Below are 23,402 nucleotides of genomic sequence, written 5' to 3' on the forward strand. Positions count from 1 at the left end.
ATTTTAATGCCAATCCTACATGACATATTTTTTAATTGTCCGTGTGAAATCTGCATTTTCTAGGGATCACACATTCTTAGCTGTGATTGGCTGACTATTCATTCTTGCTTTTGAAAGTAATTTTTTGAAAAAAGGTTGTTGTTGAACAGTAGTGTTATTCAACAAAAAGGTGGTTTTGTTTTGAAGAGGGTCTATGTTTAATAAGTAATTGGTAAGTTCTCGATTTTGTTTTACTCTAGACTTCCCTATGTCGGGGTAAACTTTTTTGTTATAATTTTCTGCCATTGGGACTGCCCTATGACCAAAAAATACCACTGCAGAATAAGAACAAATAAAAAGGCTGGAAAACCTTAGCAGTCAGGCAGCATCTTTGGAGGGAGACTGAGCTAACTGTTGACTTCAGGCCTATGACCTTGCAGATACAAGTGCAACTATGGCACAAATATTTGGCATGATGGAACCCATGTCCAAGACGATGAAAATCGTGAAAGTGGCCCAGTTGTGGGAGTAGAGTCAGGCTGCTTTTCGCACGTTGATGTTTTATGAAGGCAGAAGATCTATTAAATCACCACCAGCTGCCTCCACTGAAATGGGATTTAGGCAGCATGGAATCCAGACTGTGCACCTTAAACTGGGTAGAGCATGTCTGACTTTGTTAATTCATCTGAGTAACAAGGGTACTCCTTTGGAAAGATAATGTAACTTTATCAATATGATCCTGGGACACCTTTGCAAGCATCAAGTATACTTAGGGAGGTCAGGTATCCTTGGGGCAGGCTAGTGTACTCTTAAGTGGGGGTCAGGTATCCTTTGGAATTGTTAACATTTGAAGAAGATTGTACCTTAAATGTATATAAAGTTCTTGGAACTGTAAAGCTGTCAAAGAACTGTCAAAGCTGTCAAACTTGTGAAGAACCACCAAAAATCACCAGAACTAGCAGGAACTGTCAAAGGATGCCAAGCATCTCAAGACTTACCAAGTAGGATCCAATGTCAAAAAAACTATCAAGTGGCAAAACTGGCATGAACTGTCAAAAACTTATAAAATGTGTTTGTACGAATGAGAATGCTTTTCTTGAGACGGTGTTGTCTATAATATTGAACTTCCAAATAATATAATATTAATTTTCCTCTTGTGTACATGGATACCAGGGGATACCGGTGTTGGTATTGTAGGTGAAGGGAGAATGGGTGGAACTATGAGTTGGCATGAACTGGCACTAAGTTGGCATAGGGATACGTGGCTCATTGGGGATGAATAGTGAAGCATACTGTGATATAGGGGTATGAAGGGTCACAGTAAATGGGTAGTTTGACATAGGGTGGCATTAGGTGTATCAGGGGCCAATGGTGGAAGGCATTAGGTGGCATAAGTTGGCATGGATAGGATATGGGGAGTGTATGGGGGAAGGTGAAGTGTAGAGAGTGTGATGGTTGAGGACAGAAGGAAAGTTTAATTTTGTTTACGTTAATTTTAAATTTTGGACACAATGCTGGAGCCCCTGGCTGGTTTCCACACTTGGTAACTAGCAGGCACCATCAGTTCTTCCTGTGTTGCCAGACCCAGCCTGACCTCCATGCTGAAACTGAGGAGTGTGGGCAACCATTTCTAAGGTTGAGTTTGAGAAGGCAGCAATTCTCCTGACTCTGTGCACATGACCTCAGAATGAAAATTATGTCCTTCTATCACTTAATGCACTGGCTTCAACTAGTTAGAGTGCAATTGTTGTTGGTATGCTGGCAAAGAGCAGTATACAACAGAAAATTAAAAAACTATATCACAAATATTCTTCTCGACAATACTAATATTGTCATCAAAGGTTGGTGACCAGGGGTTGTAAATAAATGACCAGGGGTCATATATTTTGTAGATCTATAAAGACAACCTTCATTGATAAAATCAAGAATAACTTAAACATATCAGGAATTTAACTTATTGAAATCTTTTATTTCTAGTTCCAGTTTTCTTCCACGTTTACTCTGTAGGCCAGTCTCTTCAGTGCCTAACAAAGGAACTCTTATCACAAAGTCTTGTGGATCCAAAGTTTCAGTGGACAGGCCCAAATGGACTGATTACTAAAGGTATCAATTTGACTAGCAGAAATAATGGGCTGAAAGTTAAGTTTTTTAGGTTAAGTCTCGGTTGTGTCGTTTTTTTTTGGAGGGGTTACTGCCACGATGACCCAGTGGGTGTTCATGCCATATTTTACCAAATGCACCTCATTAACTACCCTACCCTACCCCCATGGTATCCTTCACATCCTGTACTGGCCCCAATCTTACCACATGCTGCTCCCAGAATAACTCGCTTCTCAATGGATATCCTGGAATTCATCAGCATTCCTTGTTCTAGTGCCATCCTTAAAACCCTGTGCATCTGGACAAGCACTGTCAGGTAGGAGCTGGCCTTCATGGTTGCTGACATTTGCCCTGGATATGGCACACAGGAGGAAGTTGGCATCCTCCTGTGCAGTTAGGGAGGAGGAGGTCCTGCTGGACAGGGTTGTGAAGAGGCAGGATTTCCTCCTCCCTTCAGGACCGGCAGTGGAGGCCATGGCAGCCAACCATGCCAGCTTGATCCGAAGTTGCCACCTGGATTGAAGCACCTTCAGCAGCCTGGAGGAATACCCAGCATTGTAACAAGAAGGTCAATGATGTCCTCCAGTCTGACAGTGTGAGTGCCACCATCTTCTCTCTGATACCACACACTCTCTCCCTTCTCTGTGACTGCATCCACCTCCCGTCAAGGCCCATGTACTATCATTCTCAGTGATTGCTTCTCAGTTTGTAATGGCCAAAATCAGCATCCCTGCTTATTTCTCTCGATCACTCCTCAGTATTGTCATGTTTTGTCAACAGTTTGAAATGTGAAAAGAAAAGACTTTGGCAGCTTTGCAAATGTATTTCTCTTTTTGTGCCCAAGGTGAGGAATAACATAAAGTCAGCCATCTTTCCCACGTCTCCTCACAAAAGAAAAGTTGTATTGGGTTAAAAAAATTGTCTTTTTGATATCCAGATATGTCCTGAGCATCCACATTTATTTCTGTGTTAATACTGCTTTCAAGTAAGTACATGCATCAATTTAAAATACAAAAGTCAGCTGTCTTTAACTGACAATGTTGACCAGCCAGTCAGCTAGTTAAATGCTTGCCTACTCAGTTCTGGAAATTATACTTTACACTTAAACATCAATTGAGCAATGTCAATGATGCCCATATCATACAGGGCTGCATCTCCTTCATAGTGACCATTACAGACTGTTCAGGTCATTCGGATGAAGCTGACAGTACCACGCTTACATAATTCCAACTTCATCCCTTATAAATTCTTGGATTCACACTTATGCTTTATAGCATAGGACTTCAGTTTTGTAATTCTTAGCTCTGCAGTTTACATTGAAGATAAACCTTTATATTCCAACAAACACGAGTTGTTGTTTTCCAAATTGCCATGTGCTTACATATTTAATTATATCTGAAAAAATATATCAAAGTGTTATGTAAAATTAATGGTTCAATTAACCACAACCTTGAGCCATGATTGACCTGAAGATTAGAATTATAATTAGATAGAATTAAAATTACTTTTATTGCCACATGTACTCACATATAGGGATACATGAGTACAGTGAAAAGTGTACAAAGTCACCTTTTCTGGCACCATCTTAGGTATAAGGATCCCTAAGTACAAAATCTTAGGTATAAATTAGAACAATAAAGAAATAAAGGTAAAAGTTCAGCATTATGGTCCTGATGTTCTAACGCAGAAAATCCACACTGGGCTTCACCTTGAGGCCACAAAACTGCGTTGGGCTTACACTTGGTCTTGAATCCCCGTGGGCAATGCCACACAGGACTGACTTTACAACCAGTGATATGAATCAAAGCTTTTCGTCATACACTCATTGGGACTAGGACTCAACAAACCAGTCTCAAAGTATAGATACCAATTTTATACAGATCAAGAAGAGGGTGCTGATTGATTGGGCCATGTTTGGCATGGAGATGACGCAGACATAGTTAGCTGTCAATCTTCATGCTCAGACTAAGCAGGCAGACTCTCATTGTCAGGATGCTACCATAGGAATTCAGCAGAGATTGGCGATTTCCATGATCCCTTTCGTCCAGCCGAGAAGCTGTATTGTATGTACAGATTGTGATGAGAGGTGGTGCATTACACTGCAAATTAGATGGAGTTAAAAAAGGTGTGTACATCATTTGAACAATGGGCGTTGATGCAAAAAAAATCAAATCTATATTAGGGAATAGGGTAGTTACTATTTTAGTTTGCAAGGACAGATTATGTTAATGTTTTATATTCTGGCATGCTTGTGGAGGTATTCAGGATAAATATTCATCTTGACCAATAAGTCTATCAATGGATGGCATGATGTTGCATGAGCAATCTGATTTTTCTCAATTTAAATTCAAGGATTCTAGAACAGAACAAAAATCTGCACCCAGGCCATGAGGACTGAAAATAATCTGTGGCACAAATGCGCTGTATCAGCATATCAGGCAATAAGGGTTACATGATTTTAAAATGGATTTATGCTCCAGTGTTAGCATTCTGCTGAGTTCAGGTTATTGTCAGTCTCTTTAAAAATATATTTTTTCAACAGTTCTTTGACACAAAAAAAGTTTAGCAAGTGGTGATTTTCCATTTGTTAATTCCTCCATGCCACTGAATTCCTAACCTTAGCTATGTTATTGTGGGGAAGCAATGCCAGCCCACATGAGCGGGAGTCCAACTATAGCTGTCCAACATGCTATCTAGTAACTAGTTCAAGGTAGTTGTAGCTGATATCTGGAAATACTTTGCCTGTTTGACCACAGACCTACATATAGCATGTATATGGTCCAGAAGTATTAGATTCATTGATGAGAAAAATAAAGTAATGCTAAAGTTGTTTAGCTGTGGCTCATTACTAAAAAAAAGAAACACAGTTTGTTGCATAGGTTTCTATGCCAGAAAAAGGGTGAGATACAGAGTGATGGTGCACGTGGATTATTACAAAAACTATCAGCATCTTGGGGGTTACCGTTGACTAGAAACTGAATTGGACTATTTGTATACATACTGTGGCTACAAGAGCAGGATTAGGCTAGGAATCCTGCAGTGAGTAACTCACCTCCTGGCTCCCCAGAGCCTCTACCATCTTCAAGGCACATATCAGGAGTGTGATAGAATACTCATCAGTTGCTTGGATTGGTGCAGTTCCAACACCACTCAAGAGCTTGATACTATCAAGGACAAAGCAACCCACTTCATTGGCACCAAAACCACAAACATTCACCCTCTCCACCATTGATGCACAGTGGTAGCAGTGTGAACCATTTACAAAATGCTGTGCAGAAATTCAAAAGGGTCCTTAGATGGCACCTTCCAAACCCATGAACACAGGCATCTAGAACAACAAGGACAGCAGATACATGGAAATACCAGCACTTGCAAGTTCCTGTCCAAACCACTGACCGTCCTGACTTGGAAATATGTTGCCATTCTTTTAATGTCTCTGGGTTAAAATCCTGGATTTGTTGCTAACGGCATTGTGGGTCTACCTAAATGGAATGCAGCTGTTCAAAAAGGCAGTTCACCACCATGGGTGATACCCCAAGGGCAACTAGGGGATGGGCAATAAATGCTGGCCCAGCTAGCGATACCCACATCCCATGAATGAATTTTAAAAATGAACCTGTTATTACATAATTGACAATTGCCTATTTTACCACATTTGTTTCTCTGTTTGGTTTTATTTAGAATCTCAGAGATTCATCTTCACCGACAGTGGAAACTTGTTGTTTGACACCATTTATGTAGTAGATTCTGGAAACTATACCTGCAACCTCACATACACACTCGATCTAAAACGAACATCAACCCTGGTCAGATATACCGTCTATGGTAGGTTTAATACTTTTGCAGAAATATTGATATCCCTAATACATTAAACTTTCATCCCTGCCCACTAATCTAACACTCATAAACCAATTTTTCAGCAAAATAAAAATTGAGGTTTCTGTGGCTTGTTTGAGGAGAATGTTGATTTAATTGCTGTTGTCTGACCATTTATTTGGAGTCTGGAGGGAACATGGACAGCTGAATTGTTTTTGGAATTCAGTGCAACAATTCTAAGGACTTCATGGGAAATAAGTGTAAATATTTTCAAGTCATCTTTATGTATTGTAGGTTCGCGTGTATTTCCTGTTATATCATATTTACTTTATGTAACAATCACATCTTTCCTGTCACAATTACGTGTGCGTCATATTATCTGTTCTTTTTCTATTTTTTGCTTCTCTTTGATTGAATTGTGCATATTTGATCTGCAAGGTAGGTGGCAATGTTGCCAATATACCTTTGAAACCTACCAGATATGCCCATGGTGGAATTGACTCCATGCAACAGCACAGTGACCGGCACAAACTGAGGTGAAATACCACTCTGCAACTTTCCCATAAAACATGCTTTCAACAAAGACTCATTCGTAAACAATGGGCAGAATTTTCCAGGCCCATCTGGAGTTCTTAGAAAGGTGGTCAATGGGACTTAATTGGGTGGAAGGAAAATTCCTTGATCTCAATAGCAAATTAAGCATTTGCAATTAAGTTCTCCCAACTTTTCAGATGGGTAGGACTTCCCAATCGTCAGGATTACACACATTGGAGAACCGTGAAGTTCCTCTTTGAATCTCCGCTGGACTGACGGGAAACAGTCAAGGGGAACATCAAGATGTTCTTTATTCTCAAAGCTCTTCAGAAGGCATGAGGGAGATGGAGAAAACTGTCCAAACTCCAGAAAAGCATGCAGAACCTACTCCTGCTGCAGATGATGGGGGTCGATGTCACAGAGGATCTCCAGGAGGTGAAGAGCCAGCAAGCCTTGCTCTTTGTCTTGGAGGCCTCCAAAATAATTTGCTGGTCCAGGGACCGCTCCGTGGAGCAGGATGAGACGTGCTCACATTTCTTCTTCCAGAAGATGCACAAGGAAACGTCTGTGTTCAGTAGCCTGAATAAAAAAGATAGCTTGGTAACGTCATCTCAGCCTGACATCTTGAGGATCAGCAAATCCTTTTATACCAGTCCATATGACATGAAGCCCATAGACAGCATGATCCCAGTGGTTCCTGTCCTCTATCACAGAGGTCTTAGATGACAGCATGCAGGGGTGCTGGACCAGCCATTATCTCTGGATGAGCTGACTGAGGACCTTAAGTCATTAGAAAAGAATTATCAGCTCTGTGGGACTTAATTGGCCAGGACCTCCTGGAGGTGTACAAAAGTATGCTTCTGGCAGGAACCATGTGCTAATCCATGAGGAAAGGCATCATACCCTTACTTAGTGAGGAAATAAGCAATTTGCAAACAATTTCACTGTTAAATGCGAATTACAAAATCTTGTCTAAGGTCATCGCCAACCAGGGATCCAAGATCGGTGATTCACCCGACCAAACCTGTGTTGTACCGGGCAGGATAATCTCAAACAGCCTCACACACTTAAGGAATACCACAAGGAAAGTGGATGCCTACCTCATCAATCTGAACCAGGAGAGGGCCCCATTGACAGGATATCACACACCTACATGTGGGGCATGCTCTCCATATGAGCTTTGGGAGGGAATCTGCAATTGGATCCGACTGCTCTATACCAACATCAGTAGTGCAGTCTCAATTAATGGGTGGGAATCAGAAAGCTTCCTGATCAGATCTGGAGTTTGGCAGGGCTGCCCACTCTCTCCTGCCTTGCCTTTGCGTTATATAGAGCCTTTTTCTGAGTCCATCAGGAAGAATGCGAGCCTGAGAGGGTTGACTATTCCAGGCAGCAGAAGTCTGCAAGACATAACCTCCATGTACATGGATGACATTGCCGTTTTGTGCTCGGATCCACTGACAGTGTGCAGATTCTTGAGCATCTGCAACTGGTCAAACTGGCCTCGGGAGCCAAGGTAAATTGAGGCTAGAGCCAGGCCATGTTCTTTGGAAACTAGGCTGACTGAACCTTTATCCCCTTCACTCTAAGTACAGATTAGCTGAAGATGCTGGGAATGTGGGTCAGAGGGGTGGGGCATGTGCAAAAACCAAGGTGAGGCAGAAACTGGGCTTTTGGGAGCTCCTCTCCCTTTCCATTTGCAGGTTAAAAACCTGGTCATCAGGCCTGAGGCACTCTCTGTTGCTCATGTCTGGCACATTCCCGGAACCTGCACCATTGCAGTTATCAGAGCCATCTTCCACTTCATCTGGAGGTCTAAGATGGCCCGTGTCCGCAGGTACACCAATTACAAATCTCAAAGTGAGGGGGGGGAAAAGAGTGTACCCAACCCCACCCTCATCCTGATGGCCACTTTTGTGTGCAGCTGCATTAAGTGTGCATAGACCCTTGGTGTCACTACGTACTGAGGTTCTACCTGTCCCCACTGTTGCGAAGGATAGGACTGGCCTTGGTGCCATGGAACACTCCAAGTAGTTAGACAGTTCCGTCTCACCTGTCCTTCATGGAGAAATTTGCAAAGAAAAGCACCTTTGACCACAAGTCCATCAGGAAGGGGTCAGCACGTAGTATCCTTGAGTCCCTGCAGGAATAGGAGAGGGTGGATCCTGTCATGTTGTTCCCTGAGCAGACTGTCAGGTTCATTTGGCAGAATGCCTCATCACCAGAATTTTCCAACAAGCACCAAGACATCGCATGGCTTGTGGTGAGAAGGACACTACCTGTGAGATCCTTCATATACGCCCAGACTCTCTGCAATACCGGATGCTGCTCTCAAAGTGGCTTGGTGGGGGGCTGATGGAGACTGTTACAAATCTCCTTCTGTTTGCAACAGTAGTCTGGAGAAAGATGCAATGGTTTTTGTCAAGGTTCGTCTCAAGCAGCTCTGTAATGCAGGACTCTGTGCTCTACAGGCTATTTCCCAAAATGCACACCGAGACAAACATTGATTGTGCCTGGAGGACCATTAATTCAGTGAAAGACGCTCTTTTGTCTGCCCGAAACTTGTTGATCTTCTAGAGCAAGGTGTTGACTCTGAATGAGTGTTGCAGACTGGCACATTCCAAGCTCCAGGACTGCATGCTGAGGGACGCACTAAAGCTTAAGGCAGCTGCTGCCAAGACCAAGTTAAACAGGAGGCCATTCAGTTATCAGCCCTTTCAATGCCTCAAATGTATGTAATATTGTCTTGTATAAGCAAGGAAGGCTTTGGGTTTTTGTTTTTGTTCTCAATATGCAAAGACTGCATAGAACTGAATTACTCTAGTGATTATGTATGTATATAAAGATATTTTTATGAATAAAGGATATTTTTGAAATTAATAAAGGGATTTCCCAATCCAGGTGAAAACTGGTGGGAACGTGTTTTGCATTCATTAGCATGTTATGAATATGAATTAACATCCCGGCCACTCTGCAGAGAGTTTTGACAGGCTTTCAGTATAGTTGAAATACTCGTAAGACTAGAAACCAGTCTCTTATGTGGTCATATTAAAAGTACCACAATATTCTTAGTTGTAATTAAGAACCATGAAGAGAATCACAGTCAACTCTTTCTCCATTGCTATAATCTTTGAAATTCTCTACCTTTGAATGTTCAGTTGCTGAGTATATTCAAGACTGTGATCAATAGATTCACACCTTCCCAGCTCAGCTTTGTGACCTTCAGGTTTTTCCCACAGTTTTGACACAGGACAGTTTCCCCAGGCCTCCAGCTGTGCCAAGTCCACACACAAACAGCCTATTCAAGCTCTCCACTAGAAGTACCTTCTGAAGTTAAAGAGCATGTAGGGCTACACATTCATCCTGTAACGTTTGACAGAAATAATCCAGTGGGTCCAGGGCTGGCCTGCCAGTGCCTTCCATATCCAAAATCATCGTTGCTGCTCATTGGAGGAACAGATGCATGGGATACTGATGTGACTTCTCTGACCTCATCAAGAGTCTCAACCCAGAGTTTCGGGATCTGGGGTTATCTTATACTTCTGAAAATTCAACACAATATATTAATCACTGTCTGGACACATTTTAATTGGAATTTACAATTGGTTGGAATAATTCAGTATCAGAAAACTACAATGTCTTTCCAACTGTTGTTTAGTGAATATTTTGCATTCCATATTTGTTATTTGTCTGATCTCTCCATAAAGGTGCCAAGTGGTTTTGTATAGTGGAGTGTGTGCTTGTCACATGTACACGTATATATTAAAATGTTCTAATACTGGATACTGTTATTTCAGATTGCTAGAAAGAGAAAGAAAGAAAAGAAACCCTCCATTTTATAGGGGGTCTTGAGTCCCTCAGGACTTTCTAAAACAACTTACTGTCATTAAAATACTGTACTATTTGAAGCATAGGCACTGGATCGAATAGATTAATTGGTGAAAATGGCAGAATTGTCTAGCTTTCCGTACATTGATCAAAAACTGCTTGCTGGCTTGTTTATTTTATTTTCTGGATTTTTTTTCTGCCTGAACTACTTGCCTCTGGTAACTGTGTAATTGTTAATCGATATTTCTCAACTACTGTCACTAACAGTGTGTAGTTGGTTTTGTTGATTCCTAAGGCTGTCTATGTGAATGTATATTTCCAACACCGCATGAGGATCCAAACCCACCTTTCGCAGGGGGCATCTGAAAAGTAAATGCTGCCCATATGTAATTCCTGATTACTGTCTAGGGGGTTCGTCCTGGAATGCATGTGTATCTGAATATCAGGTTACATAGAACATGTGGCTTGACTGTGATGCTGCTCATTGCCAAGTAGTTTGGTGATCTTCTGTAGAATCACAAATGAAGATTGACATTTGGACAAGGTGAGTAACTTTACACTGGCATGAGTCAACCCTTTCTAAAGAGGAGGTGAGCAAATAAAAGGTTTGCTTTTTCTCCACATTGTGGAGGAATAATACAATTTCTTAACTGTTCAGTCTATGCATTTCTTTTACTCTGCTTGTTAAATCAGTTTTTATCCTTTCTAATCAAAAGTATTCTATTTTTGTTAGTCATCAAAGTTTTTCTCCAATTTTGATTTCTCCTAATTTGTATTCCACCAAAAACATGCTGCAACAAAAGAGATTGTTGAAGAAACAGATGGTGTGACACAATTTCCTCATCTTAGCTTGATTTAAGGGACCATTGTCCTTTCCCATTCTGGTAGCATTCTTTCTGCTTATGTCCTGCCATCGAATTTAACTTTCTGGTTAGGTAGGTTTGTTTGAACAAGTACATTGATTCATAAATCAAACAGTGCAACCCCCAATCGTAGACAACCTACCCGCCACCCATTTAATCCAAGTCTCATAGTGAGCACCCATCCTAACCATAGATGTCATTGTGTTCCCCTGTCTTCTCCATGGAGCCTGAACTCCTCACCTGCAACAACACAGAAGATTTTCAATAGAAGGAAAAGTGCAAACAGTACATGGCATTTTGATGTTGCTTAGAGGGGTGTTGATCTTTGTTTAAGTGTCTTCTTTCTATTTTGGTTATTATAAATCATTTAGTGTTTGCACCTTGATCAGTCACATTGTAGCACTGATAGACATTTGGTATTCCTCATTTGTCTTTAAGTGTATCACAATCCAAAGAAAAGTGTTCGCCTAGAAGCTGATTTCTACACAACTAAATGCAACAATAATGAGATAACTAAGTTTGAGAAACATTTGCAGAAGCAGCTGGAAGATGCTATCCATGACCTGCAGTGTGAAGTGCACCACTGGAATTCAGCCTGCCACAGCATCAAACCCTCAAAGACACCAATGAGCCATATATTTAATTTCCAATTCATTGGTAAGTAATGTTTATTTGTAATCAATATGAGTCTCATCTATATGTTCAATAAGATTGAAAGTAGCCTCAAAGAAATAAATAAATGCAACTTTTTATTGTAATAGATTCAGTGTTTCTCCTCCAAGTTTATAGTTTTTATTTCTCTCTATTCCTAATGTGTAATTCATACACTCGTATGGTTCCACACACATTGGCATCACTGCTCCCTCAATCGATTATCGATGATTGTTTTGATCTTACAGTCTGAATGTCTGGGATACATTGTCTACCCATGGAATGACATTTTAATTTAAATCTAATAAATATTCTTTGGAATTTTGGTTTTTGTTACCATGTTCCCTTGGGAGTGTTTGCATTGATTTTGTTTAATTTGTTCAATTAAAATGATAGAGGTTGAACACTGGCATTTCAACTACAGAACAAGGCAGCTGAGTTTGTTCGTGTCCAGCATCCACACCCATCCATCAGGGATTAATGACCAAATTTGAATTGTGAACATACTGGTTCATACTGGCTTGATTTGAAACATATATGGAAGGAAGCAGCAAAGTTTCAAGTCTGATCTGCAGGTTTATACCTTGCAATGCTGCCCTATTTATATCACCTTTCTTCATTTATAGTGGAGTTGTTGAAAAAAAATTCCAAATCTGATTTTAGTTATGAGCTTGAAATTTCTGTAGAATGTATTTGGCAGTTATTCAGTTAGGAGGAGGGCAATTTGCATTAAGCAAATAATTAGGCAGCTTCAGATAGATTGAATTCCAGTAATAAGAGAACTTTATGTAAAGGAAGCATGGAGTATTGCTCAGCTTCTCAGTTAGACATATAGATAGCATGAGGTCTGAACTGTTGTGAGCAGCCTCAGCTTGCAGAGTCACAGCACCTCTCACAGTTCCATCATCACTGAGTTGAAGTGTGATTGGGAAATAATTAAATTTTGAAATGGTCTGCACTTTGTCTCTAAGACATGCTTGATTATGTTAATAAATGGCCTTTTAAAAGTTATTATATTCAAGATTTGTAATTTCACATTATGTTGAATATTGCTGCATATTTGAAAATCTGGAAAAGGGAAAATTCCATGTAGTCTTGTGCCATAGCTATTTGGCAAAGAGATGATGATATGAATAAAAATGTAAAATTATAGATAAATACCTCATCCGCTTAGCCGAACTCGTCCTCACCCTCAACAACTTCTCTTTCAATTCCTCCCACTTCCTACAGAGAAAGGGGGTGGCCATGGGTACCCGCATGGGCCCAAGCTATGCCTGCCTCTTTGTAGGTTACGTGGAACAATCCCTCTTCCATACCTACAATGGCCCTAAACCCCACCTCTTCCTCCGTTACATTGATGACTGTATCAGCACCGCCTCGTGCACCCACGAGGAGCTCGAACAGTTCAACCACTTCACCAACACCTTCCACTCCAACCTTAAGTTCACCTGGACCATCTCTAATACCTCTCTCTCCTTCCTGGACCTCTCTGTCTCCATCTCCGGCAACCACCTAGAAACCGATATCCATTTCAAGCCCACCGACTCCCACAGCTACCTAGAATACACCTCCTCCCACCCACCTTCCTGCAAAAATACCATCCCCTATTCCCAAATCCTTCGCCTCCGCCGCATCTACTCCCAGGATGAGGCATTCCACTCCCGTACATCTCAGATGTCCTCGTTTTTCAAGGACCGCAACATCCCCCCCTCACTGGTCAAGAACGCCCTCGACCGTGTCTCCCGCATTTCCCGTAACTCATCCCTCACACCCCATCCCCACAATAACAACCAAAACAGAATCCCCCGCATCCTCACGTACCACCCCACCAACCTCCGGATCCAACGCATCATCCTCCGACACTTCCGCCATCTGCAATCCGACCCCACCACCAAAGACATTTTTCCCTCCCCACCCTTACCTGGTTTCCTGAGGGACCACTCTCTCCGTGACTCCCTTGTCCGCTCCACAATCCCCTCCAGCTCCCCCTCACCCGACACTTTTCCCTGCAACTGCAGGAAGTGCTACACCTGCCCCTACACCTCCCCCCTCACTCCCATCCCAGGCCCCAAGAAGACTTTCCACATCAAGCATATGTTCACCTGCACATCTGCTAATGTGGTATACTGCATCCGCTGTTCTCGTTGTGGCCTCCTCTACATCGGGGAAACCAAGCAGAGGCTTGGGGACCACTTTGCAGAACACCTACGCTTGGTTCGCACTAAACAACTGCACCTCCCAGTCGCGAACCATTTCAACTCCCCCTCCCATTCCGCAGACGACATGTCCATCCTGGGCCTCCTGCAGTGCCACAATGATGCTACCCGAAGGTTGCAGGAACAGCAACTCATATTCCGCTTGGGAACCCTGCAGCCCAATGGTATCAATGTGGACTTCACAAGCTTCAAAATCTCCCCTCCCCCTATCGCATCCGAAAACCAGCCCAGCTCGTCCCCACCTCCCTAACCTGTTCTTACTCCCACCTCTTCCCTCCTCCCACCTCAAGCCCCACCCCCATCTCCTACCTACTAACCTCATCCCGCCCCCTTGACCTGTCCGTCCTCCCTGGACTGACCTATCTCCTCCCTACCTCCCCACCTACACTCACCTTTACTGGCTCCATCCCCGCCTTTTTGACCGGTCTGTCTCCTCTCCACCTATCTTCTCCTCTATCTATCTTCTATCCGCCTCCCCCTCTCTCCCTATTTATTTCAGAACCCCCTTCCCCTCCCCCATTTCTGAAGAAGGGTCTAGGCCTGAAATGTCAGCCTTCCTGCTCCTCTGATGCTGCTTGGCCTGCTGTGTTCATCCAGCTCTATACGTTTTTATCTCAGATTCTCCAGCTTTTGCAGTTCCTACTATCTCTAAATACCACACAGCGGTTTTCCCAATAATATTAGCTAACATTTAGGCTGAATTGGATTCCACACTGATATGAAAATAACATTATATCAAATCTCTGCCCATTTCTCGGTCCAGTTTCACAGTCTTGAATTCAGTGTCAGAAGTCACGCAATACCAGGTTAAAGTCCAACAGGTTTATTCGAAATCACAAGCTTTCAGAGTGCTGCTCCTTTGTTAGGTGATGACTTCACCCGACGAAGGAGCAGTGCTCCCAAAGCGTTGGTGTACAGCAGCCTTTTAAAAGTGGTGCAGACAGATAACCAGTGTATGTCGAGTTGTTCTGGGAATGGTGCATGGTAAGTTGGAGTGGAAATGGGACATGAGAGACAACATAGGGTCATGGTCAGCAATTAATGAGGTGGGTGATAAAATAAGGTGAGAAAACTCACCAGGCCTCATGGTAAGAAACCCTTTCAAAAAGCTCAATGCAACTCAAAGCAACATAAGATTCATTATGAGGCAAATCAAGGCAGGACTTATGTACTTAATGGTATGGTCCTGGGGATTGTTGCTGAACAAAGAAACCTTGGAGTGCATGTTCATAGTTCCTTGAAAGTGGAGTCACAGGTAGAAAGGATAGTGAAGAAGGCGTTTGGTATGCTTGCCTTTAGTGGACACCGCATTGAGTATAGGAGTTCTGAGGTCATGTTGTGGATGTACAGAGCATTGGTTAGGCCGTTTTTGGAATACTGTGTGCAATTCTGATCACCCTGCTATAGGAAGGATGTTGTGAAACTTGAAACGGTTCAGAAAAGATTTACAAGGACGTTGCCAGGGTTGGACAGTTTGAACTATAGGGAGAGGCTAAATAGGCTGAGGCTACATTCCCTGGAGCATCGAAGGCTGGGGTGTGACCTTACAGAAGTTTATAAAATCATGAGGGGCATGGATAAGGTAAATAGACTAGGTCTTTTCCCTGGGGTGGGGGAGTCCAGAACTAGAGGGCATAGGTTTAAGGTGAGAGGGGAAAGATAAAAAAGGGACCTAAGGGGCAACTTTTTCACACAGAGGGTGTTGCATGTGTGGAATGAGCTGCCAGAGAAAGTGGTGGAGGCTGGTACAAATACAATATTTAAAAGGCATCTGGATGGTTATATGAATAGGGAGCATTTAGAGGGATATGGGCCAAATGCTGCAATTGGACTAGATTTATCTAGGATATCTGGTCTGCATGGACAAGTTGGATCGAAGGGTCTGTTTCCGTGCTGTACATCTCTATGATTCTACGACTCTTAATGGGATTAGATTCATTTAGGATATCTGGCACGGACGAGTTGGACCGAAGGATCTGCTGTACAACTCTGTGACTATGACTCTGAAGGGTCACTACCCTCCGAGAGAAACAAATTTTTCTCATCTTAATCTTAAATGGGTGACCACTTTTTTTAAACTGTGAACCCTAGTTCTAGGGTCTCTCACAAGGGAAACATCCTTTCATAATCCACCCTGTTATGTTCCTTTAGGATCTTAGAGATTTACAAATTCATGAGAGGCACAGATAAGGTGAATAGTAAGTTTCTTTTCCCTAGGGTGGGGAAGTTCAAAACTAGGCGGCATATTTTTTAGGTGGCAGGAGCAAGATTTAAAAAGGACATGAGGAGCAACGTTTTTACATAGAGAGTGGTTCATATGTGGAATGAACTGCCAGACAAAATGGTGGATGCAGGTACAGTTACAACATTTAAAAGACATTTTGACTGGTAGATGAATAGGAAAGGTTTGGAAAGGATGAATAGGAAAAGTATGGGCCAAGCTCAGGCAAGTGGGACTGCTTTAGTTTGGGAACATGGTCGGTGTGGATGAGTTGGACCAAAGGGTCTGTTTCCATGCTGTATAACTCTATGACTCTCATTCGTCCAAACTTCAATGTACAAATTCTGACCCACATCCGTTTCCCATCCTGTGAAAATCATAGCTATTATTTTCAGAAGTGGTTTCTTTGTTTAGGCCACCAATGACATGTCCGTAATGATGGACTGCATTTCTCTGTTTCCAAATATTCAGGCTCCTCTGTAAGGAATAATGTAATTTCCCACTAGATTAGCGATTTTAAATGCTGACGTAGTTCATTGTAATGTTTATGCTGTAATATATCTGAAAACATTGTGAAACTATATTGCTTGATGAGATGTTTCTCCTTTCACAGTATTTCCATTTGCACTTGGCTGGGCCGACCAGTGTAATGATTCACAGTGTGACCAACAGTCTGAAGATCGTGTCAAAAAGGTATTATTGCATATTACCCTTTAGCATGTACTCAGATTCAGAATGATGTCATTTACCAATTATTCACTATTTAACTAATAAATGCTAAAGGGTCAACATGTGACATAATCCTCTGTCCACTTTTTCATTAAATTTAGGTTTTCCCCTGTAATTAAGACACTGAGTAAAATCTTGTACATGTACAACTGTAAAATTAGGACGCGTCTTTTTGGATTTAACAGGGCAGTATTTCAAGCAGGAAGGATTTAAACTTCAAAAGCCTCAGTCTAAGCCCTTGGCAGGTAATCCAACAGGATCAAAGGACTCAGAAACAAATCAAAGCTAAAGTAGAAAGGCAAATTCTCCATCTGTGAGCTTCTGGCAGGAAGTCATTGCCTATTGCACGCACATTTGAGAATCCTGATTTAGATTTTGTATGCTTTTCTAGTTACTTAGATTCATGGTCATAAAGGTATACACATTTTGTGGACCTGAAGTATCAAAATGCACTCCAAATGGCTGAATTTTGTCTGGGAACCCTGGCCACATTTTAGTTCCATCTGCTAGCTAATTTGCTGTTTGAGGTACATAGATGATTTGAAGGTAGGGACTACCTGTGGTGTATCAAAGTTTGCAGATGATGCTAAGATGAGTGGTAGAGCAAAGTGTGCAGAAGACTGAAAGTTTGCAGAGGGGATGTAGATAGTTTAAGTGAGTGGGCAGATGGATAAATGTGAAGTCATCCATTTTGGTAGGAATAACAGTAAGAAGGACTATTATTTAAATGGCAAAAAATTGCAGCATGCTGCTGTGCAGAGGGAGCTGGATCTCCTTGTGCATGAACTGCAGAAGGTTGGTTTGCAGGTGCAACAAGTATTTAAGAGGGCAAATGGAATTTTGTCCTTCATTGCTGGAGGGATTGAGTTTAAAAGCAGTGAGGTTATGTTACAACAAGGTGCAGGGCTGAATGAACACAGCAGGCCAAGCAGCATCATAGGAGCAGAGAGGCTTTTGTTCATCCAGCCCTGCACCTTGTTGTCTCGGATTCTCCAGCATCTGCAGTTCCTACTATCTCTGAGGTTATGTTACAGCTGTATAGGGTGCAGGTGAGGCCACAGCTAGAGTACTGCGTGCAGTTTTGGTCTCCTTACTTGAGAAAGGATACACTGGAGGGAGTGCAGACGAGATTCACTAGGTTGATTCTGGAGTTGAGTGGATTGGCTTATGAGGAGAGACTGAGTAGACTGGGATTATATTTACTGGAATTTAGAAGAATGCGGGTGGTTCTTATAGCAACATAAAATTATGAAGGCAATAGATAAGGTAAAAGCAGGGAGGATGTTTCCAATGGCGAGTGAATCTAGGACAAGAAGGCACAGCCTCAAAACTAGGGGGAGCAGATTTAGGACTGAATTCAGGAGGAAATTCTTCACCTAAAGGGTTGTGAATCTGTGGAATTCCCTGCCCAGTGAAACAGTTGAAGCTTCTTTGCTGAATGTTTTTAAAGCTAAGATAGATAATTTTTTGAATGGTATAGGAATTAAGGGTTATGGTGAGAAGGTGGGTAAGTGGAGCTGAGTCCATGAAAAGATCAGCCATGATCGTATTGAATGGCAGAGTGGGCTTGAAGGGCCAAATGACCTACTCCTGCTCCTGGTTCTTCTGTTCACCTGGCCCTTTAAATGCTAGGTGAAGAAGTCTAACCCCAAAGAGCCAAAAGCTCGTTCAGTCTCAGCAGCGTGTCTGGGAACAGTGGCCACTGCTGAAAATGCTCCCAGCTAAAAGAACATAGTAATGAAGCCTGCGCTTGGACAATGTGTGAGTTGTGGTAATCCCAGGGCTAGACAGGCAGCCAGGATGGATTAGAAAGTGTGCATTGGTGAAGGTGGAATTTGTTGTTGTGGGGCAGCCACTGCTACCTGGGGACTCTTCCATGAACGACAGAGTGTCTAATTAAGATATCCACCATCAGCTCATGTCTAGGCTTTACCAGGTAGCCCTCCCATATGACAGGGGCCATCCACTGCTGGTAAAATGCCATAGGCTTACAGAACAGGCTCTTAACTGGCCACTTAAGAACGCAACTGATCTCTGAATTGAGGACTGCCCCTGCTCAATGGTAGCAGAAGGCCAAGGTGACAGGACGATAACAGGCACTTCACCCCATGTCTTCCCTTGCCATTTTACAGGTTCCCACAGCCCTGCCTATCAAGTATCCTTGAGGGCTGGTAAAATTCAATTACCCCTGAATAAGGTTCTTAATAATAAATGCAGCCAAAAACCAATCCCATTTTACAGAAAGCAGAGGAAACAAATATAAGGGAAAAGGCAAATCAAAAGAAATGAAGGTGAACAAAAGCTGATTTATAACTAATTTCTCATCTTAATTTTATAAATAATGAATTCAAAATGCCACATAACATGTAAAAATTAACCCTTGTTTCTTTACACCAGATACAGTTGTGATGCAGATTTCCAACACAGTTCGATAAAAGACATTAGAAATTTGGGTACACAGGGAGAAAAGTTTACTGACCATTAATTTTAATGGATGGAAAATCACGTACAATTACCTATGAAGTATATTGTGAAATATTCTTTAATTATGGTATTACACTTTATGGTATTATGGTATGTGCTGACCTGCCACTGCTGTGCTGTCAGCAGCAAATTATTAAGAGAGTCACACCATAATATTGATAAGCTCTGGATAAAAATACAATTATTTTATGAGATAATTACACAGGAACACAGCAAGTTACCAATGATGTTCCCTTGCAATACAATTCCACTTAAATCATTCCAAAAGCAATTGAACTATCTTTGGAATGTATTTCTTGCATAAATCATTAGCTTGAAAAGTTTTCATTGAAACAATCTTTCATTGATGTCCCAGTATTTCTGTAATGGTGAGGTGATGTTTCTTTCTAACAGACAAAATCCAAGGCTCCATTACAGAAACTGAAAATATTAAATGTTGAATTAAAGATTTGCAGCATGGGAGTAACTTTACAAGATGAACTATTGCATTTAGTTCTTATCTAAAACTTGGAAAAACAACGTCAAGGGACCTAACAAATGCTGAAATAAAATACAGCAGGAACAGGCTGCAGAACAGAGGGATTTGGAAGTCTTCATCCACAAATCACAAAATGCTAGCATCCAAATTCAGAAGGTGATAGGGAAGGCCAAAGGAATGTTGGCTTTTATTTCGAAGGAAACGGAGTATAAAGGTCGGCGGGGGGGTGGGTGATGGGGTTTGTTAAAAGTATACTAGGCACGAGTCAGACCACAGCTGGAACACTGAACAGTTTTTTGTCCCTTACCTAAGGAAAGATCTACTGGCATTGGAGGCAGTCCAGAGAAGGTTCACTAGGCTGATACCAGGTATGGAGGGACTATCTTATGAGGAGTGGTTGAGTAGATTGGGCCTGTACCTGTTGGAATATAGATGAATGAGAGGAGATTTATTGAAACATACAAGATTATTAGAGAACTTGATAGGGTAGATGTTGAAAGGTTATTTCCCTCAAGGACCAGAGATCATAATCTCAGAATAAAGGGTTGAATGTTTAAATCAGAATTTAGGATGGATTTCTATTCTCAGAGGGTAGGGAATATGTAGAATTATTTAGAGGGCTGTTGAGGCTGAGTCAGTATGTATATTTAAGGCCGAGATAGATTTTTAATCAGTAAGAGAATCAAGGTTTGAGGACAGAAGGCAAGAAAGTGGAATTGAGGATTATGAAATCAGTCATGATCTCATTGAATGGCAGAGCAGATTTAGTGAACTGAATGGTCTATTTCTCCTTCTATGCCTAATGGTCTTATGCTCTTACAGCATCGGTGTGGCTTAATAACTTAAGTGACTTAAATGAAATGTTAATCTATATTTTGCTATTCAATATTCTAATTAACTATATTAGACTTTCCAGTTCACTAAGGAAAACAGACACTGAGCTAAAGTACACTTGGGAGGAATGATCAAAATGTTAGTCAAAGAAGTGTGTTATATGTAATGTCTTAAAGGAAAAATGCCAGAATCCAAATAATAGAGTGTTGGATCAAGATACTGAGATATGGAGAGAGTTATGGCCATGAAAAGATTTGAACGCCTGTATGAACTTTTAAATTTATGAATCTGAGGTATTTGGAGCTTATATAAGTTAGTGAAAGTAGAATGATGGATAAATATTTTGGATGGATGGGCAGCAAAGGTTTTGATTACCTGAAGTTTATGATTGAGGCTTTTGTGGGAGGTGTGACGAAAAGAAAAGGAAAAAGATGGTCTGCAAGAAAGGGTTTGGATTACCGGAAGGCAGGTTTTATTAAAATAAGGGAGGATCTGGCCAAATTAGACTGGAATGGTACTTTTGCGTAATCCTACAGCAGAACAATTTTTGGGACGGAGCGGGGGGGGCATTAAAATGGAATTAACGAAAGTACAGACCCAACATGTTCTGTTAAGGGTAAAATGTAGGAGCAACAAGCAAGCCTGGATGTCCAGGAATATTTAGTACTGAATACGAAGGAAAAGAGAGGCTTTTAAAAGGTTTATTGGTAGCAAATCAATGGGAGCCCTAGTGAAGTGTCAAAACTACAGGATAAATCTTAAGAAAGCAATTAGGAGAACAAAGAAAGGGCATGAAGAGCCACGGGTGGGTAAGACTGGGGAGAATCCCAAGCTATTCTGCAAGAATATCAAGGGGAAGAGGATGACTAAGGAAAGAGTAGGGCCCATTAGGGAAAAAGAGGGCAAGCTGTGCTTGAAATGGTGGACATTGGCACCATATTAAATGAGTACTTCACATCTGTCTTCACTTTGGAGAAGGAAGATATAGGTATAGAATTCAGGAATAGGGACTGTGAGGTTCTTGAGTAGTTTGACATAGGATGTGAGGAGGTATTGAATGTTATAGTGGGCTTAAAAGTGGACAAATACCCAGGTCCAGATGAGTTGTATCCCCAGCTGCTATGGAAGATGAGGAAGAAAATTACAAAGTTTGACCCAAATTTTTAATATCTCTCTGGCCATAGGGGAGGAGTCAGAGAACTGAAGGACAGGTAATATGGTTCCACTTTTCAAGAAGGGTGGTCGAGATGAAACAGGAAGTTACAGATCAGTGATGAGAAACTTTCAAAGAAAATTCTAACGGAGAGAATTAATCTCCATTTGGTAACACAAGGTTTGATCAGAGATAGTCAGCATTACTTTGTCAGAAGTAGGTCTTGCCTAACAAATTTGATTGAATTTTTCGAGAAGGTGACTAGGTATGTAGATGAGGGTAGTGCAGTTGATGTAGTTTATATGGATTCCGACAGAGCCTTTAACAAATGATGCACTTTGGAAGCAGCAACAGGACAAGGCAGTACACAAGGAATGGCAAGACATTAGGAAGCTGAGGGGAACAGCTGGATCTTGTGGTACTTGTTCACAGATCCCTGAGGCAGCAGGACAGGTTAATAGGGTAATTAAGAAGGCATAGGGAACAAAGCCTTTATTGGTCATTGCATGCATTATAAGTGCAGGGCAGTTATGTTGGAGCTGTACAAAATTTTCATTAGGCCCCAGCTGGAGTACTGTTTGCAGTTCTGGTCACCACCTTATTGGAAGAATGTCACTGCATTGGAGGGGGTGGAGAGGAGATTCATCAGAATGTTTACTGGGGTGGAGCAGTATAGCAATGAAGAGAGGTTGGATAAGATTGAATAGATGGATAGAACAGAGAAGGCTGAGGGGAGACCTGATTGAGTTCTATAAAATTATAAGGGATATGAACATGGTGGAAGGCAGCTGTTCCCCTTATTTGAAGGGCCATGAACAAGGGGACATAATTTTAAGGTGAAAAGCAGGAAGTTTAGAGGGGATTTGAGAAAACATTTTCACCTAGAGGGCAGTGGGGGTCTAGAATGCACTGCTTGGGGGGATGGTTGAGGTGGGAAACCTCAGAACCTTTTAAAAGTACTTGGATGAGCACTTGAAATGTCAAAACATTTGAGGCTATGGGCCAAGTGCTGGAAAATGAGCCTAGTGTAGATTTTGAGTGGTTTTTGGCTCATAGACTGATGCGCCTATTCTGTACAATATGATTTTATGATTCAATGATTCTAAGATATAGCTCATTTACAGTGGGCAGTATTACAAAAGTGGATGTAAGCAGCCTTTATGCAACTGATGGTATGAATTAACAGATTCAGCTCAGTGTTTAACAGGGGATAGAGCTTGTGAATGGTGGTTCAGTTTGAGACAGTGACCAGAAAAGGCAGATGCATTTGTTACTGAGGATATAGAGCTGTGGAACAGGCTGAAGACAGTGTCTTCAATTGTGTAATTGGCAAAAGTCACAGCACACCCAAGACTAAATGTCAGACAAGCAATTGCTAGCACAGATCTAGTTTCAGAGATAGTAGGAACTGCAGATGCTGGAGAATCCGAGACAACAAGGTGCAGGGCTGGATGAACACAGCAGGCCAAGCAGCATCATAGGAGCAGAGAGGCTGACGTTTCGGGCCTAGACCCTT

General features: G+C 41.8%; 1 protein-coding gene across 1 annotated transcript in view; it reads left to right on the forward strand.

Moving 5' to 3' along the window:
* Positions 1 to 23,402, forward strand: part of LOC109936487 (zona pellucida-binding protein 1-like) — a 74,263-nt gene that overhangs the window by 14,556 nt on the left and 36,305 nt on the right. Inside the window, exons 3-6 of the mRNA XM_048614356.1 lie at positions 1,957 to 2,082; positions 5,761 to 5,904; positions 11,559 to 11,777; positions 16,822 to 16,901. Coding sequence (XP_048470313.1) covers positions 1,957 to 2,082; positions 5,761 to 5,904; positions 11,559 to 11,777; positions 16,822 to 16,901 — 569 coding nt within the window. The remainder of the gene's footprint in view (positions 1 to 1,956; positions 2,083 to 5,760; positions 5,905 to 11,558; positions 11,778 to 16,821; positions 16,902 to 23,402) is intronic.

The sequence above is a fragment of the Rhincodon typus genome, chromosome 2 (genome assembly GCF_021869965.1).
Source record: "Rhincodon typus isolate 14 chromosome 2, sRhiTyp1.1, whole genome shotgun sequence".
NCBI lineage: Eukaryota > Metazoa > Chordata > Chondrichthyes > Orectolobiformes > Rhincodontidae > Rhincodon > Rhincodon typus.